Source organism: Cervus canadensis, chromosome 2, assembly GCF_019320065.1.
Source record: "Cervus canadensis isolate Bull #8, Minnesota chromosome 2, ASM1932006v1, whole genome shotgun sequence".
In the NCBI taxonomy this organism is placed as follows: Eukaryota; Metazoa; Chordata; class Mammalia; order Artiodactyla; family Cervidae; genus Cervus; species Cervus canadensis.
The window spans coordinates 110,109,865-110,125,228 of NC_057387.1; the positions used below are offsets into that span (position 1 = coordinate 110,109,865).

The 15,364-nt window shown below is 46.4% G+C and overlaps 1 protein-coding gene across 2 annotated transcripts in view; it reads right to left on the minus strand.

Annotated features, from left to right (window-relative positions):
• Window positions 1–4,642: 4,642 nt before the first annotated feature.
• Window positions 4,643–15,364, minus strand: part of ASB18 (ankyrin repeat and SOCS box containing 18) — a 72,052-nt gene continuing 61,330 nt past the window's right edge. For both annotated transcript variants that reach the window (XM_043462061.1, XM_043462062.1), the window contains 2 exons: window positions 6,174–6,287; window positions 4,643–4,965 (listed from right to left, as the gene is read on the minus strand). In XM_043462061.1, coding sequence (XP_043317996.1) covers window positions 4,780–4,965; window positions 6,174–6,287 — 300 coding nt within the window. In that variant the 3' untranslated portion in view covers window positions 4,643–4,779. The remainder of the gene's footprint in view (window positions 4,966–6,173; window positions 6,288–15,364) is intronic.

A 15,364-nucleotide genomic window follows, 5' to 3' on the forward strand; every position in this document is an offset into this window, starting at 1 on the left:
TCTTCTCTAACGAGTTAGCTCTTTGCATCAGGTGGCCAAAGTATTGGAGTTTCAGCTTCAGCATCAGTCCTTCCAATGAATATTCAGGGTTGATTTCCTTTAAGATTGACTGGTTTGATTTCCTTGCTTGCTGTCCAATAAAATTCTTGGGAATGAAATAATGAAAACAAATTCTTCAGCCCTGGAGGAATTTCAGGCAGTTACTGGGAGGTGTCTGAGGTTCACTGTGAGAATCATGTTGTTTTTAAGCAGTAATTTGGGGGGAAGTATGTTTTGGAAATGTACTAATTGGTCATTATTCGTCAGAGTTTTAGAAATGTGAAGTCAATATGGGGAATCCCCTGGCAGTTCAATGGTTTAGGACTCCATGGTTTCATTGCTGAGGGTGCAGGTTCAATCCCTAGTCAGGGAACTACAGTCCTGAAAGCTATGTGGTACGGTTTTAAAAGAGTTCTACTTTGTGGCAGGACTCCAAAACATATTTAAAATTTAGTACATTTCAGAAATACAACCAAAGTGTTCTCTGAGGAGGGTGAGATGGAGAGGGGAGCTTGAAGAATAGGCTGTGTCAGGCTGGCAGGTTCACTCAGATTCTCATTTGCAAAATCCTTCGAGGCCAGGACTCCTGAGTGGTGCCTGGGGCTGTATTTCTTACTGTTTGCCTTCCTCACTTGTTCTCATAAATAACGTCACTTTGCTTTTCCGTTTTTACAGTCTTTATCCCAGTATTAGGCTATTTTCTTCTAATAATAAAAGAATCATAATAATAGAAGGAACCATTTATGGTCTTCCTTCTCTGGACCACTTCTGGCTCTAAGGCTTTGCTCTGTGCACTCAGTAGGACCACCCAGGGGCAGGGGTGTCACCCAAGCTCATTAGCGATGTTAAAGTTCCCAGGCCCACAGAATCCAGGCCCCACTGTGGATGCCAGAGTCAGAATCCGCATTTTAACAAGATCCCTTCAGAGTGGAGAAGCCTGCTGCTGTCATGCGTGATCTCGCTGAGTCCTACCCCATTCCGAGAGGTGCGCGTGCATTCACTTCCCACCTGAGCAAACTGCAGCCAACTTTGGTTAAGGAACGGTTCCTCTTGCTCGGTGGAGCAGCCTGGACCTGAAGCCCTACGTCTGGGGTGTCACCGTGGACTCCTCCAGTGTATTGCATCCCTTTCCAGGACAAAGGAACTTCCCAGTATCTCCCTGGGGCTTCCCCATGGCTCAGCAGGTGAAAAATCTGCCTGCAATGCAGGAGATGCGGGGAACTTGGGTTCGATCCCTGGGTTGGGAAGAATCCCCTGGAGGAGGGCATGGCAACCCACTCCAGTATTCTTGCCTGGAGAATCCCATGGACAGAGGAGCCTGGCAGGCTGAAGTCCATGGGGTCACAAAGAGTTGGACATGACTGAAGTGACAGCAGGCACACACATAATGTCTTGCTGGGACCACACCTTCTCACCTGCTGCTCCATGGCTCCTCACAGCCTGTCCAGGGGAGTTCAGAACCCTTGATCTGGAAGCCGAGGTCCTCCCGATTTGCCTCCCAGCTCCTCCAGCCCTGCCTCCTTCCAGTCGTGAAAGCATGGGGACCCTCCCCTCGGACCCAATCACTGTCCCTCCACAGTGCATGCACTTTCCTGCAGCCCAGCCTTTGTTCAACTTTCCTTTTGACCCAGTGGTGGCTCCTGATCGTCTGTGTGGAAGAGGCTTGGGGAGAGCCATCTGCCCGAGGTGAGGTGTGTGTGTGTGAGGTCTTGAGCTGGGCTTACATAGGTCAGGTGAGCTGTCCATCTCAAAGGGCAGGGTGTGGGTGGGTCAGCTGTCCTATGCCTCCCTTGGCCTGACCCGCTGTGTTGAAACCTGACCATCCCCCAAGACCCAGCCTGCCTCCTCCTTTTGTGACGTCCACCCTCAGTGGGTGGCCCTGCCAGGTGCCCTCCAGCACTGCAGTGGGCTTCACGCATGGTGCAGACAACATCCCACCTTAGACAGCAGTCATCTGCTGGGGTGTGAAGCGCCCTTCCAGACTGCCACGGTGGGATGGTGTCCCCGCCACTCCTGAGGTTCATCCCAGCTGCACTGTGCACTGGCTCAAACTGCAGAGAAATGGAGCCAATGCTTATCCTCAGAGGATGCTCACAGAGTCCTTCTTTTAAAATATGGGGTTTAATATTTGAGGTCTAGTAAGGCCAACAGAGGGCTTCCCCGGTGACTCAGTGTAAAGAATCTGCCTGCAGTGAAGGAGACAGTGGTTTGATCCCTGCATCAGAAAGATCCCCTGGAGAAGGAAATGGGCACCCACTCCAGTATTCTTGCCTGGAAAAAGCCCATGGACAGGAGTCTGGCCGGCTATATAGCCCATAGGGTTGCAAAGAGTTGGACATGACTGAAGCGACAGCACACACGCATGCAAGGCCAACAGATGAGAAGAGAGATCTTTAGACCAGCGAAGAGATCGTTTATTACAGTTCCCAAGAGAAGGGCCACACCACATGGGGGAGAACCAGGGTTGGTCAGGAGGTGGGGGCAGGGGAAGGAGATGTGGGCAGGAGCCTTGATTGCAGTTTCCATGGGGATGGATACCTGGGCACAGGACTGGCTAATCTCAGTAACTGCAGTGGGCTCAGAGGCAGAGGGGTTGCCCTCAGGTGTCTGGGTGGCCCTGGTTGGGGTGGCGGTGAGGGGGATAGGGATAGGAGAACCAGGGAGGTGGTAGGGGGTGAGCCCTGCACTGGTTGAATTGTATTTGAAAAGGATGCTTGGGGGTACATTGTTTATTGTCTTTGAGAACTGGCTAACCCTGGTGGGGCGGGGGGGCAGTCCCGGTCCGAAAGGCCCCAGGTGTCAAAGCACCAGAATATAAAAGATATAAAAACGTGGTTAATCCAGTCCAGAAATGAAGAGGAACTAAAAAGCCTCTTGATGAAAGTGAAAGAGGAGAGTGAAAAACTTGGCTTAAAGCTCAATATTCAGAAAACTAAGATCATGGCATCTGGTCCCATTGCTTCATGGGAAATAGATGGGGAAACAGTGGAAACAGTGTCAGACTTTATTTTTCTGGGCTCCAAAATCACTGCAGATGGTGATTGCAGCCATGAAATTAAAAGATGCTTACTCCTTGGAAGGAAAGTTATGACTAACCTAGATAGAATATTAAAAAGCAGAGACATTACTTAGCCAACAAATGTCTGTCTAGTCAAGGCTATGGTTTTTCCAGTGGTCATGTATGGATGTGACAGTTGGACTATAAAGAAAGCTGAGCACTGAAAAATTGATGCTTTTGAACTGTGGTGTTGGAGAAGACTCTTGAGCATCCCTTGGACTGCAAGGAGATCCAACCAGTCCATCCTAAAGGAGATCAGTCCTGGGTGTTCATTGGAAGGACTGATGCTGAAGCTGAAACTCCAATACTTTGGCCACCTCATGCGAAGAGTTGACTCACTGGAAAAGACACTGATGCTGGGAGGGATTGGGGACAGGAGGAGAAGGGGATGACAGATGAGATGGCTGGATGGCATCACCGACTCAATGGACTTGATTTTGAGTAAACTCTGGGAGTTGGTGATGGACAGGGAGGCCTAGCGTGCTGTGATTCATGGGGTTGCAAAGAGTCAGACACGACTGAGTGACTGAACTGAACTGAACTGAATCCAGTCCTAGGCTTTAGAGCTTCCTCCTGTTATGGATGCTCAGGCTGAGCTGAGGGCAACCGCCACGGACCTGCGTCTGTATCTGGCATCCTGGACTGTCCCCCACAGCTGGATCAGCTGGGTCTGCTGGGGCCGTTGGACAGAAGACTCGCACAGGATCAAAGTGTCTGCCCACCACCCCACCAGTGTCCTCCGAGGGGCTCTGGGCGCTGATGCACCTGGAAGCACCAGTGGGCCCCTGGGCAGGGCTCTCGTTACGGAAGCATGCGTCCTCCTCTCTGCGTGTGGATGTCTGTCATGTTTGGGGGGCAGAGTCTTCCCGGGGGGCTGAGCTCTAGAAGGGGTGTAATGTTTTCCTGCCCTAAGTCAGAGGGTCTGAAGGCTGGGAGTGGGGACAGCAGGACTGTGGCTGAATCATCATGAGCAGGGAGACCAACTCTGGGAAAAATACATACACCTTTTAGTTCAACCTCTGTGGAAAGGCAGTCCATGTAGTCATGTATGGATGTGAGGGTTGGACTATAAAGAAAGCTGAGCACCAAAGAATTGATGCTTTTGAACTGTGGTGTTGGGTGTTGGAGAAGACTCTTGAGAATCCCTTGGACTGCAAGGAGATCCAACCAGTCCATCCTAAAGGGAATCAGTCCTGAATATTCATTGGAAGGACTGATGCTGAAGCTGAAACTCCAATACTCTGGCCACCTGATGCGAAGAACTGACTCATTTGAAAAGACCCTGATGCTGGAAAGAGTGAAGGCAGGAGGAGAAGTGGACAACAGAGGATGAGACGGTTGGATGGTATCACCGACTCAATGGACATGAGTGTGAGTAAGCTCCGGGAGTTGGTGATGGACAGGAGGCCTGGCGTGCTGCAGTCCATGGGGTCGCAAAGAGTCGGACACGACTGAGCCACTGAACTGAACTGAACTGTGGAAAGGTACTTTGTGATACATGTACTATGACATTCACAGTTTCAATTCTCACAAGCAACCCTGAGAGAGGGAGAAAGGGCTTTTATTACCAACTCCGCGCCCAGGTGAGCCTGCAGCGGGGTGAGGTCTGTGCACTGGGTGGGTGGGAGGTCCCATCCGAGGCCCGTCAGAAGAGCTCCGTGTCCCGGGCCACATGCTGGGTGTCAGCGCAGAACCCCTTCTGGCTCCAGAAGCAGGTAATTTTGCAGGGTCTCCGGCAAGGGCAGCAGAGGCACGAGAGAAAAGCACTTTCTGCCGAACGATTTCCGGATGGCGCAGCGGCAGAGATGCTGCAGACAGCGGGGCGTGTGCGCCAAGGCGAACAGGGACCGGTAGAAAGCCCGGTGCATCTGAAAGATGGCGGGGAGTGTCAGTCTGGGCACGTGGAACTGGCACACTTCTTTCCTTTTTCCCAGAGAGAAGAGCCCTGATGGCATGGGGAATCCTTTCATGGCTATTGATGGTGTGTGTGTGTGTGTGTGCGCGTGCGTGTGTAAGTCACTCTGTGTGTGTGTGTTTGTGTGTGTGTAAGTCGCTCAGTCGTGTCCCACTTTTTTTGACTGCGTGGACTGTAGCCTCCCAGGCTCCTTTGTCCATGGGATTCTCCAGGCAAGAATACTGGAGTGGGTTGCCATGGCCTTCTCCAGGGGATCTTCCCAACCCAGGGATCTAACCTGGGTCTCCTGCATTGCAGGCAGATTCTTTACCGTCTGAACTACCAGATCCTACCCAAAGCGGGTCTGGGCACTTTTCCGTAGGGTGGCTCCTGCCCAGTCAGAGGGAAGTCTGTTTTGGGTGATCTCAGATAATACAGGTCATCTCCTCGAATTCCTCATCTGCATAGGGGGCTTCCCAGGCGGCCCTAGTGGTAAAGAACCTACTAAAGAACCCACCTGCCAATGTAGGAGACCTAGGAGATATAAGTTCGATCCCTGGGTCAGGAAGATCAGCTGGAGGAGGGCATGGCCACCCACTCCAGTATTCTTGCCTGGAGAAGCCCATGGACAGAGGAGCCTGGAGGGCTACAGTCTATAGGGACATAGGGACGCACCGAGTCAGACATGGCTGAAGCGAATTAGCATGCATGTGTACAATCTGCACAGGACTCAAGTCAATAAAACATGAGGGGCCATTTTCTAGAGGCTTCTACACAAAAAAAAGTTCCTTTCTTAACCAACAGTCACCTGTGGACTTTGTCGTGTATGAATGCAGGGCCCGCAGCTGCCTCGGTCGTATCCTGAGATGTCAGAAGCTGAAGTGGACACACAGGTTTCTGGATCTCTGTGGCCCACCCTCCCTTGGACACTGGTTATGGAGCCCTGAGCTTCCTAAGCCAGGGTGGTCCTTGCAGCCCACACACCCCAACCAGACCCGTGGGCTGAGTGAGTACTGAGCCTCCAGAAGAAAAACAGAAACACTCAGACATGCCCCTGATTTGCCCTTCTCTTTCCTTCCCCAGATATTTCATCCTTTCCTGAATATGAGCACAAAATCCCAATGGAGAACGTAAGTAAGACGACAGTCTGTAATAACGGAGGAAGAGTGGGCCACCCCTCACCTGAAACACTTCTTCAGGGATCACCTCCTTCCAGGACTCAGAGACGCGGAGCTGAGGGTAGGAGTTGAAAAGAACCTCGATGACCGCAGGGACCGCGGCGCAGCTCTTCAGCACCTGGTCGGAAACAGTGGGAGGCACAGTTTGGGTGGGGTGGGTTTTGGGTCCAGGTGGGAGAGGCTGGGGAGCTGGGAGGGGGTGCCTGCATCCCGCTTCAGCCACTTCCTGGCTGTGTGACCTCTCGACCCTCCCAGGGAACAACAGCATCCCAGTAACAATACAATAGGGTCGTGGTTGGGCCCCTGGCGGAGTCCCGGAGCAGTCTGGGCCAAGGAGTTCCCAGGAGGGATATGCTGATGCAGGCTCTCTGGTCTGGAGAGCTGTTCAGAGAAAAGGAATCAGAACGGCTGGCGGGTGTGGGCTGGGGGGTGGGGGGTGGGGAAGGAGTCTGTCTGCACTAGGATGGCGTTCCCAATTTCTGGCTTGTTTTCTGATGTGTCAGGAAGTTGGGGGAGAAGAGTTGCTTCGCTGTTGAATTTTTTTCTCCCCTTGGCCTTTCTGTTTTATTTTCATAGATAGTCCCTACTGGCTCTGCTTGTTTTCTGATTTGCAAATTCTGCAATTTAAGTCCATCAGCTTCATCATAAAGATGGAAAGAGCGTTTGCTTTTTAAAAGTAGAACTCTTTTGTTGTCGTCATGGAGAAGTCTGAAAGCACAGAAAAGTGGACTGAACAGTAGGGTACACCCTCGTGTGTCCACCGTCAGCTCAGGGCCCATCCCGCCCTCGCCACGTTTCCAGGCCCCTCCCTCAGGTTATTTTAAAGCAAACTCGGTGTAGCCTGTCATGTCATCTATAAACATTTGTGTGTCTCTTAAAGGACGTTTAGAAGAAACACAAATGCAGAATCATTGTAACAGCTGAGAAATTAACAATAGTTCCTTACTGCATGCATGCTAAGTCACTTCAGTCATGTCTGACTCTGTCGACGCTATAGACTACAGCCCGCCAGGCTCCTCCATCCATGGGATTCTCCAGGCAAGAATACTGGAATGGGTTGCCATGGCCTCCTCCAGGGGATCTTCCCGACTCAGGGATCCAACCTGTATCCATCTATCCTGCATTGACAGATGGATTCTTTACCACTAGTGCCACATGGGAAGCCGGTTTCTTAGTATCATCTAATATATACTATATGTTTAAATTCACAAATTTCTCTTAAATGCCATTGTATCAAATCAATCATTTGTTTGCTTGAATAAGAATTCAGATAAGACCAACACCTTTACATTGGTTGATACGACATATTTTCAGATCTCTCTTTTTTGTTTTGTGTGATTTATTTGTTGAAGAAACTGGGTTATTTGTCCTGTGGAGTTTCTCACTGTTGGGATTTTGCTGATTGTATCCCTGTGGGATGCCGCTTTTTCTCTGCTTTCTGTAAATTAGTAGTTGGATTTAGAAGCTTGCTGGAATTTAGATTTGATTTTGGGGAAATCCCATGGACAGAAGAGCCTGGTGGGCTACAGTCCACAGAGTTGCAAAAGAGTCACGACACAGCTTAGTGACTAAATAACAAGAGGGCAAATTCATTACTCTCTATTTTTGAGGTTTAGTATTTACCAAGTGCTGTGAAACTGTTCTGTTTATGTCTTGGTTGAGAAAACTGAGGTTAAGCAATTTTTTTTCTGAGGTCAGGCACCAAATAACCACAGTAGACAACAGTCAGAACCAATTGCATGCCTGGCCAGCATCCTGCTCACGGGGGCTCCTGAACACACTCAAGGCAGTTGCCCCCTTTACAACCTGCCTGGCTTCTTTCTGGGCTTCCCTGCTGGCTCAGTCGGTTAAGAATCTGCCTCCAGTACAGTAGAACCAGGTTCGATCCCTGGGTTGGGAAGATCCCCTGGAGGAGGAAATGGAAACCCACTCTAGTATTCTTGCCTGGGAAATCCCACTGGCAGGAGCCTGGAGGGGTGCAGTCCATGGGGTGGCAAAAGTCAGACAGGACACAGTGTCTAAACCACTACCTAGCTTCTTTCAGATGTATCGCCCCTTTAAGATACGGAAAGTGAAAGTGAAAGTGAAAGTGTCAGTCGCTCAATCGTGTCTGACTCTTTGCGACCCATGGACTGTAGCCCGCCAGGCTCCTCTGTCACGGGATTCTCCAGGCAAGAGTACTGGAGTGGGTTGCCATTCGCTTCTCCAGGGGATCTCCCCGACCCAGGGATCGAACCTGGGTCTCCTGCATTGCAGGCAGATTCTTTACCGTCTGAGCCACAGGGAAGCCCAAGCAAGATTCAAAAATTTCAGATTTCTCTTTTTCAGATATAACACCTATCAACATTTTGTATATACTAAGGTTTTATGTATTTAGAAAGGCATTAGTATATATGACAAAATGAGCTAGTGATTTGCATATTGTTTTGAAACTTGACTTTTCATCAAAATAGATTGTGAACAATTCAAGACTTACAAATGAGCATTTAAACATTATTTTTAGTAGCCATATAATATTGTATGAATGTATCATAATGAATTCAATGAATTAACTATTGTAAGTTGAATCAATATTTTTTGATCTTAGCAACAATGAATACCTCTGAATATAATTCTGTGTCCAGCCATTCTTATTTAGATTGCTTATACTGAATTGCTGGAAGGAGAACTGCATGTCAATGACTGTGTATATTTTAAAGGTCTTAAAACATACTGCCAAACTGTAAGTGTCTAATTTGTTACCCTTTTTGAAGAACTAAGTATGAGAGGACCTCTTTCTTCCTACCCAGATCATCTCATTATTTAAATTTGATAGATACAAGTTGAAATATTTATTTTTGTCAACCATTTGTCTTTCTTTTATGAATTGCTAGATTATGTCTTTTGCTCATTTTCTCTATAGTGTGTTCTTTTTTTCCATTGTGAAAATCGCTCAGTCGTGTCCGACTCTTTGCGACCACATGGACTATACAGTCCATGGAATTCTCCAGGCCAGAATACTGGAGTAGGTGGCCTTTCCCTTCTCCAGGGGATCTTCCCAACCCAGGGAGCGAACCCAGGTCTCCTGCATTGCAGGCAGCTGAGGCACAAGGGAATCCCCGTTGATTTATAAGTATACTTTTTTTTTTTAAAATTAAGGTTATTTTTCAGGGCTTCCCTGGTGGCTCAGACGGTAAAATTAAGGTTATTTTTCAGATAGACAATCATTTTTGCAAGTAACAATATTTTATCCTCCTCAATATTAACATTTATTTTCCATGTCCTATTACATTGACTAGAGCTTTAAAAGTCAATGTTAAATAACAGTAATTGATAGTGGGCATCATCATGTTAGTCCTAAATTTAATAGGACTGTCTCTAATCTTTCACCATAATCTTGGATAGTAGTTTCACATAAATTTTGTGTTGTTGTTCAGTTGCTAAGTTGTGTCTGACTCTTTGCAACCCCATGGATTGCAGCATGTCAGGCTTCCCTGTCCTTCACTATCTCCCAGAGTTTGCTCAGATTCATGTCCCCTGAGTCGGTGATGCCATCCAACCATCTCATCCTCTGCTGCCTCTTTCTCATTTTGTCCTCAGTCTTTCCCAGCATCAGGGTCTTTTCCAACGAGTTGGCTCTTCCCATCAGGTGGCCAAAGGATTGGAGCTTCAGCTTCAGCATCAGTCCTTCCAATGAATATTCAGGGTTGATTTTCTTTAGGATTGACTGGTTTGATCTCCTTGCAGTCCAGGGGACTCTCAAGGGTCTTCTCCAGCACCACAATTCAGAAGCATCAATTATTTGGTGCTCAGACTTCTTTATGGTCCAACTCTCACATCCATACATGACGAATGGAAAAAACATAGCTTTGACTATATGGACCTTTGTCAGCAAACTGGTGTCTCTGCTTGTTAATATGCTGTCTAGGTTTGTCATAGCTTTCCTTCCAAGGAGTAAGCATCTTTTAATTTCATGGCTGCAGTCACCACCTGCAGTGATTTTGGAGCCCAAGAAAATAAAATCTGTCACTGCTTCCACTTTTCCCTTTCTATTTGCCATGAAGTAATGGCTTTAGTATAGTCAATGAAGCAGAAATAGATGCTTTTCTGGAACTCCCTTGCTTTCTCCATGATCCAACGAATGTTGGCAATTTGATCTTTGGTTCCTCTGCCTTTTCTAAACCCAGCTTGAGTATCAGGAAGTTCTCGGTTCACATACTGCTGAAGCCTAGCTTGAAGGATTTTGATCATAACCTTTCTAGCATGTAAAATGAGCACAGTTCTATAGTAGTTGGAATATTCTTTGACTTCTTTGGGTTTGGAATGAAAACTGACCTTTTCTAGTCCTGTGGCCTCTGCTGAGTTTTCCAAATTTGCTAACATATTGAGTGCAGCACTTTAACAGCATCATCTTTTAGGGTTTTAAATAGCTCAGCTGTAATTCCATCACCTCCACTAGCTTTGTTCGTAATAATGCTTCCTGAGGCCCAAATGACTTCACACTGCAGGATGTCTGGCTGTAGGTAAGTGACTACACCACTGTGGTTATTTGGGTAATTAAGACCATTCTGTGTAATTCTTCTGTGTATTCTTGCCATCTCTTCTTAATCTCTTCTGCTTCTTTTAGGGCCTTACAGTTTCTGTCCAGTACCCAAGTACTGGATTTTGAACTCTTTTATTGACTATAAGGAATATAGTTCCTTATAGTTCCATTTCTTCTAAGGAATTCTGGCCCACTGTAATAGATATAATGGTCATCTGAATTAAGTCTGCCCATTCCCGTCCATTTTAGTTCACTGATTCCTAAGATGTCAATGTTCAATCTTGCCATTTCCTGCTTGACCGTGTCTAATTGACCTTGATTTGTGGACCTAACATTCCAGGTTCCTATGCAATATTGTTCTTTACAGCACTGGATTTTATTTTCACCACCAGACGCATCCACAACTGAGCATCGTTTCTGCTTTGGCCCAGCGGCTTCATTCTTTGTGGAGATATTAGTAACTGCCCTCCGCTCTTCCCCAGTAGCATATTGGACACCTTCCCACTTGGGGGCTCATCTTCTGGTGTTATGTCTCTTTGCATTTTCATACTATTCATGGGGTTCTCCAGGCAAGAATACTGGAGTGGGTTCCCTCCTCTAGTAGACCACATTTTGTCAGAACTCTCCACTACCTGTCTCCATGACCTGTCCGTCTTGGGTATACTTGCACGGCATGGCTCATAGCTTCCTCAAGTTATGTAAGCCTGTTTGCCATGGCACAGAGAAGGCAATGGCACCCCACTCCAGTACTCTTGCCTGGAAAATCCCATGGACAGAGGAGCTTGGTGGGCTGCAGTCCATGGGGTCTCGAAGAGTGGGGCACGACTGAGCAACTTCACTTTCCCTTTTCACTTTCATGCATTGGAGAAGGAAATGGCAACCCACTCCAGTGTTCTTGCCTGGAGAATCCCAGGGTCGGCAAAGCCTGGTGGGCTGCCGTCTATGGGGTCACACAGAGTCGGACACGACTGAAGTGACTTAGCAGCAGCAGCAGTTGCCATGGCAAGGCTGTGATCCATGAAGGGGATAAATACTTGGTTCTAAGTTAAGGAAATATCTTTGTATTATAGATTTATGATTTAAGCTTTTAATGTTTTCTAGCCAAGTCACTACAAAAAGATGATCCAGTACTGCCCTATTTTTGTTTCATAAAACAGTCTCTGTTTGGCTGGTCTTCGAATAGAATGGTAGATTCAATTTGTTAAGATATTTTTCATCTTTTAATAAATAAGTTTGGTTTACAGTTTTAGCTTTTTGAGCTATTAACATTACTGTCTATTTTAATGTCACTCAAGTGTTAACTCAGTAAAAGTGAGACGATTTCTATCTTTTTAATACTTGGGGAGGTTTTGAAAAGTAGATAATTGTAGGAAATAAGAAAGCATGATGGACTTTGCATTTGAACCTTTAGCTGCAGGTGATAATATTTTCAATTTTTTCACAGTTACTGGCATATTTTATTTTGATTTATTCTTGGCTTAATTTTGTTCATCTATATTTTCCTGGAAAAAGAAATTCAGCATTGCATGTGTACTGGTCAGGGTTGTAACAGGAAACAGAGGGCACATTTAAGGTAGGATTATTCCAGGAGGGTTATTGATACAGGGCTTGTTGAGCCAGGTGTGTGTGCAGAAAAACCACGAGGAACAGTGCGCTGATTCAGAGCTGGCAGTGGCGCTGATTCCCGCCCCTGGGCCTGCGGGGTGAGAGAGTGGGGTGGGGTGTCTTACCAGGAGCAGAGATCTCTGGCGAGGGACACTCACACCAACCTCAAGCTGAGAGGGTACCTAGTGAACACGCCCTCTGACCTCACTCTCCTTCCTCCCCTGCTTCTGGGACACTGCCCTGTAGAGAGCGAGGAGACTTGCAGATGGGTCCATGCAGGTGGAGAACAAATTTGGGTGGGGGCAGTTATCCGCACTCTAGGAATAAGCACCCTTTCTCATTTGAAATTCACTGTGATTGTCTCTGCACTGTGTTTTGCATATTTAATGTCTTGCTGGAATTCTATTTTAATTATTTTTTTGTCAAGAAATCAGCTATTGGATTTCTTTGATCAATTCTCTTTAAAAATATTCCAATCCATTAATTTTTGACTTCATCTTATTAATCCTTTTCTCCTTTTCTCTTCCTAGCTCATTGGATTGACCGCTCAATTAACTTGGCAATATGTTTTTCCTTCAGTTCAGTTCAATCGCTCAGTTTTGTCCAACTCTTTGCGACCCCATGGACTGCAACATGCCAGGCTTCCCTGTCCATCACCAACTCCTGGAGCTTGCTCAAACTCATGTCCATTGAGTTGGCGATGCCATCCAACCATCTCATCCTCTGTCATCCCCTTCTCCTCCTGCCTTCAATCTTTCCCAGCATCAGGGTCTTTTCCAAGGAATCACTGCTTCGCATCAGGTGGCCAAAGTACTGGAGTTTCAGCTTCAACATCAGTCCTTCCAATGAACACCCAGGACTGATCTCCTTTAGGATGGACTGGTTGGATCTCCTTGCTGTCCAAGGGACTCTCAAGAGTCTTCTCCAACACCGCAGTTCAGAAGCATCAATTTTTCGGTGCTCAGCTTTCTTCACAGTCCAACTCTCACATCCATACATGACCACTGGAAAAGCATAGCCTTGACTAGACGGACCTTTGTTGGCAAAGTAATGTCTCTGCTTTTTAATATGCTGTCTAGGTTGGTCATAGCTTTTCCTCGATTCTTGGGTCTGGGAGATCCGGTGAAGAAGGGACAGGCTACTCACTCCAGCATTCCTGGGCTTCCCTTGTGGCTCAGCTGGTAAAGAATCCGCCTGCAGTGTTTTTCCTTACGTCACAATAACAGTAATTTTTAAAGTGCTTCCTTTGAATAGAGGTGTGGTCAGAGCCATTGGTTCTGAGTCACACGGTTGTCACTGTCTTTCTTTCTTAGTCTGCAAATTAAGTAACTCTTGATGCCATATTCATTTGGGAGTGTGCAATGAAAGTTTTAAAAAGTTAAATTGTTTTTAAGAATTGACTTTTGCTATTGATTTTTTGGTGTATTATATTACAGCTTTAAATATGTCTGATTTTGGAGTATTAGTATTGTATTCTGTTTGCATGGCTCGAAGTTCAACGTGTATACTCACCTGTATGATTTGAAACTGTTAAATATTTTTTCCCATTTCATCTATGGAAAAGACTGAGATATGAATTAAAAATCATCTAGAATTATTATTTTTCAGTTAGCTTCTCCATTTTAACATAATGTTTTTTGGCATGTAAGGTTCTTAACGATTATCTCTTCACTACTGACTGTGACGTGAAGTGAAAGTCACTCAGTCATGTCTGACTCTTTGTGACCCCACGGACTATACAGTCCATGGAATTCTCCAGGTCAGAATACTGGAGTGGGTAGCCTTTCCCTTCTCCAGGGGATCTTCCCAACCCAGGAGTAGGGAACCTAGGTCTCCCGCATTGCAGGTGGATTCTTTACCAGCTGAGCCACAAGGGAAGCCCAACAGCACTGGAGTGGGTAGCCTATCTTGTCTCCAGATCTTCCCGAATCAGGAATCAAACCGGGGTCTCCTGCATCGCAGGCAGATTCTTTACCAACTGAGCTATCAGGGAACTATGGACTGTGTCCTTTATCAATGTCAAGTGAATCTTTTCTTCTTATTTTGTGCACTTCCCTGGAATTCTGTACTTCATATGATCAGTGTATCATTTTATTTTCAGTTTTTGCTAGAATTGCCTCTGCTGCTGCTGCTGCTAAATCACTCAGCCGTGTCCGACTCTGTATGACCTCATGGACTGTGGCCCACCAGGCTCCTCTGTCCATTGGATTCTCCAGGCAAGAATACTGGAGTGGGTTGCCACTTCCTTCTCCAAGAATTGCCTCTGCCTACTCTTTAATTATAACCTTTTTTTTCATGTTATTTTAAAGTGTTTGAGAGTCTCTATATTGGTAATAGGGTAGCTTAAAAAAAACTCATGGGGCTTCCCAGGTGGTGCTAATGATAAAGAATCTGCCTGCCAATGCAGGAGATGCAAGAGACTCAGGTTCTATCCCTGGAACCTGGAAGATCCCCTGGAGGAGGGCATGGCAACTCACTCCAGTATTCTTGCATAGCAAATTCTATGGACAGAGGACTGGTTCAAAATTGGGAAGGGAGTACAACAAGGCTGTATATTGTCACTCTGCTTATTAAACTTCTATGCAGAGTACGTCATGAAATAATGGGCTGGATGAATCATAAGTTGTAATCAAGATTGCTGAGAAATATCAACAACCTCAGATATGCAGATGATCCTACTTTAACAGCACAAAGTGAAGAGGAAGTAAAGAGCCTCTTGATGACAGTGAAAGAGGAGAGTGAAAAAGCTGGCTTGAAACCCAATATCCAAAAAACTAAGATCATGGCATCCTGTCCCATCACTTCATGGCAAATAGAAGGGAAAAATTGGAAGCAGTGACAGATTTTATTTTCTTGGGCTCCAAATGGACAGTGACTTGTAGCCATTAAATTAAAAGACACTTGCTCCTTGGAAGGAAAGTTATGACAAAGCTAGACAGTGTATTAAACAGTAGAGCTATCACTTTGCTAACAAAGGTCCATATAGTCAAAGCTATGCTTTTTCTAGTAGTCACGTATGGATGTGAGAGTTGGACCATAAAGAAGGCTGAGTGCCGAAGAATTCATGC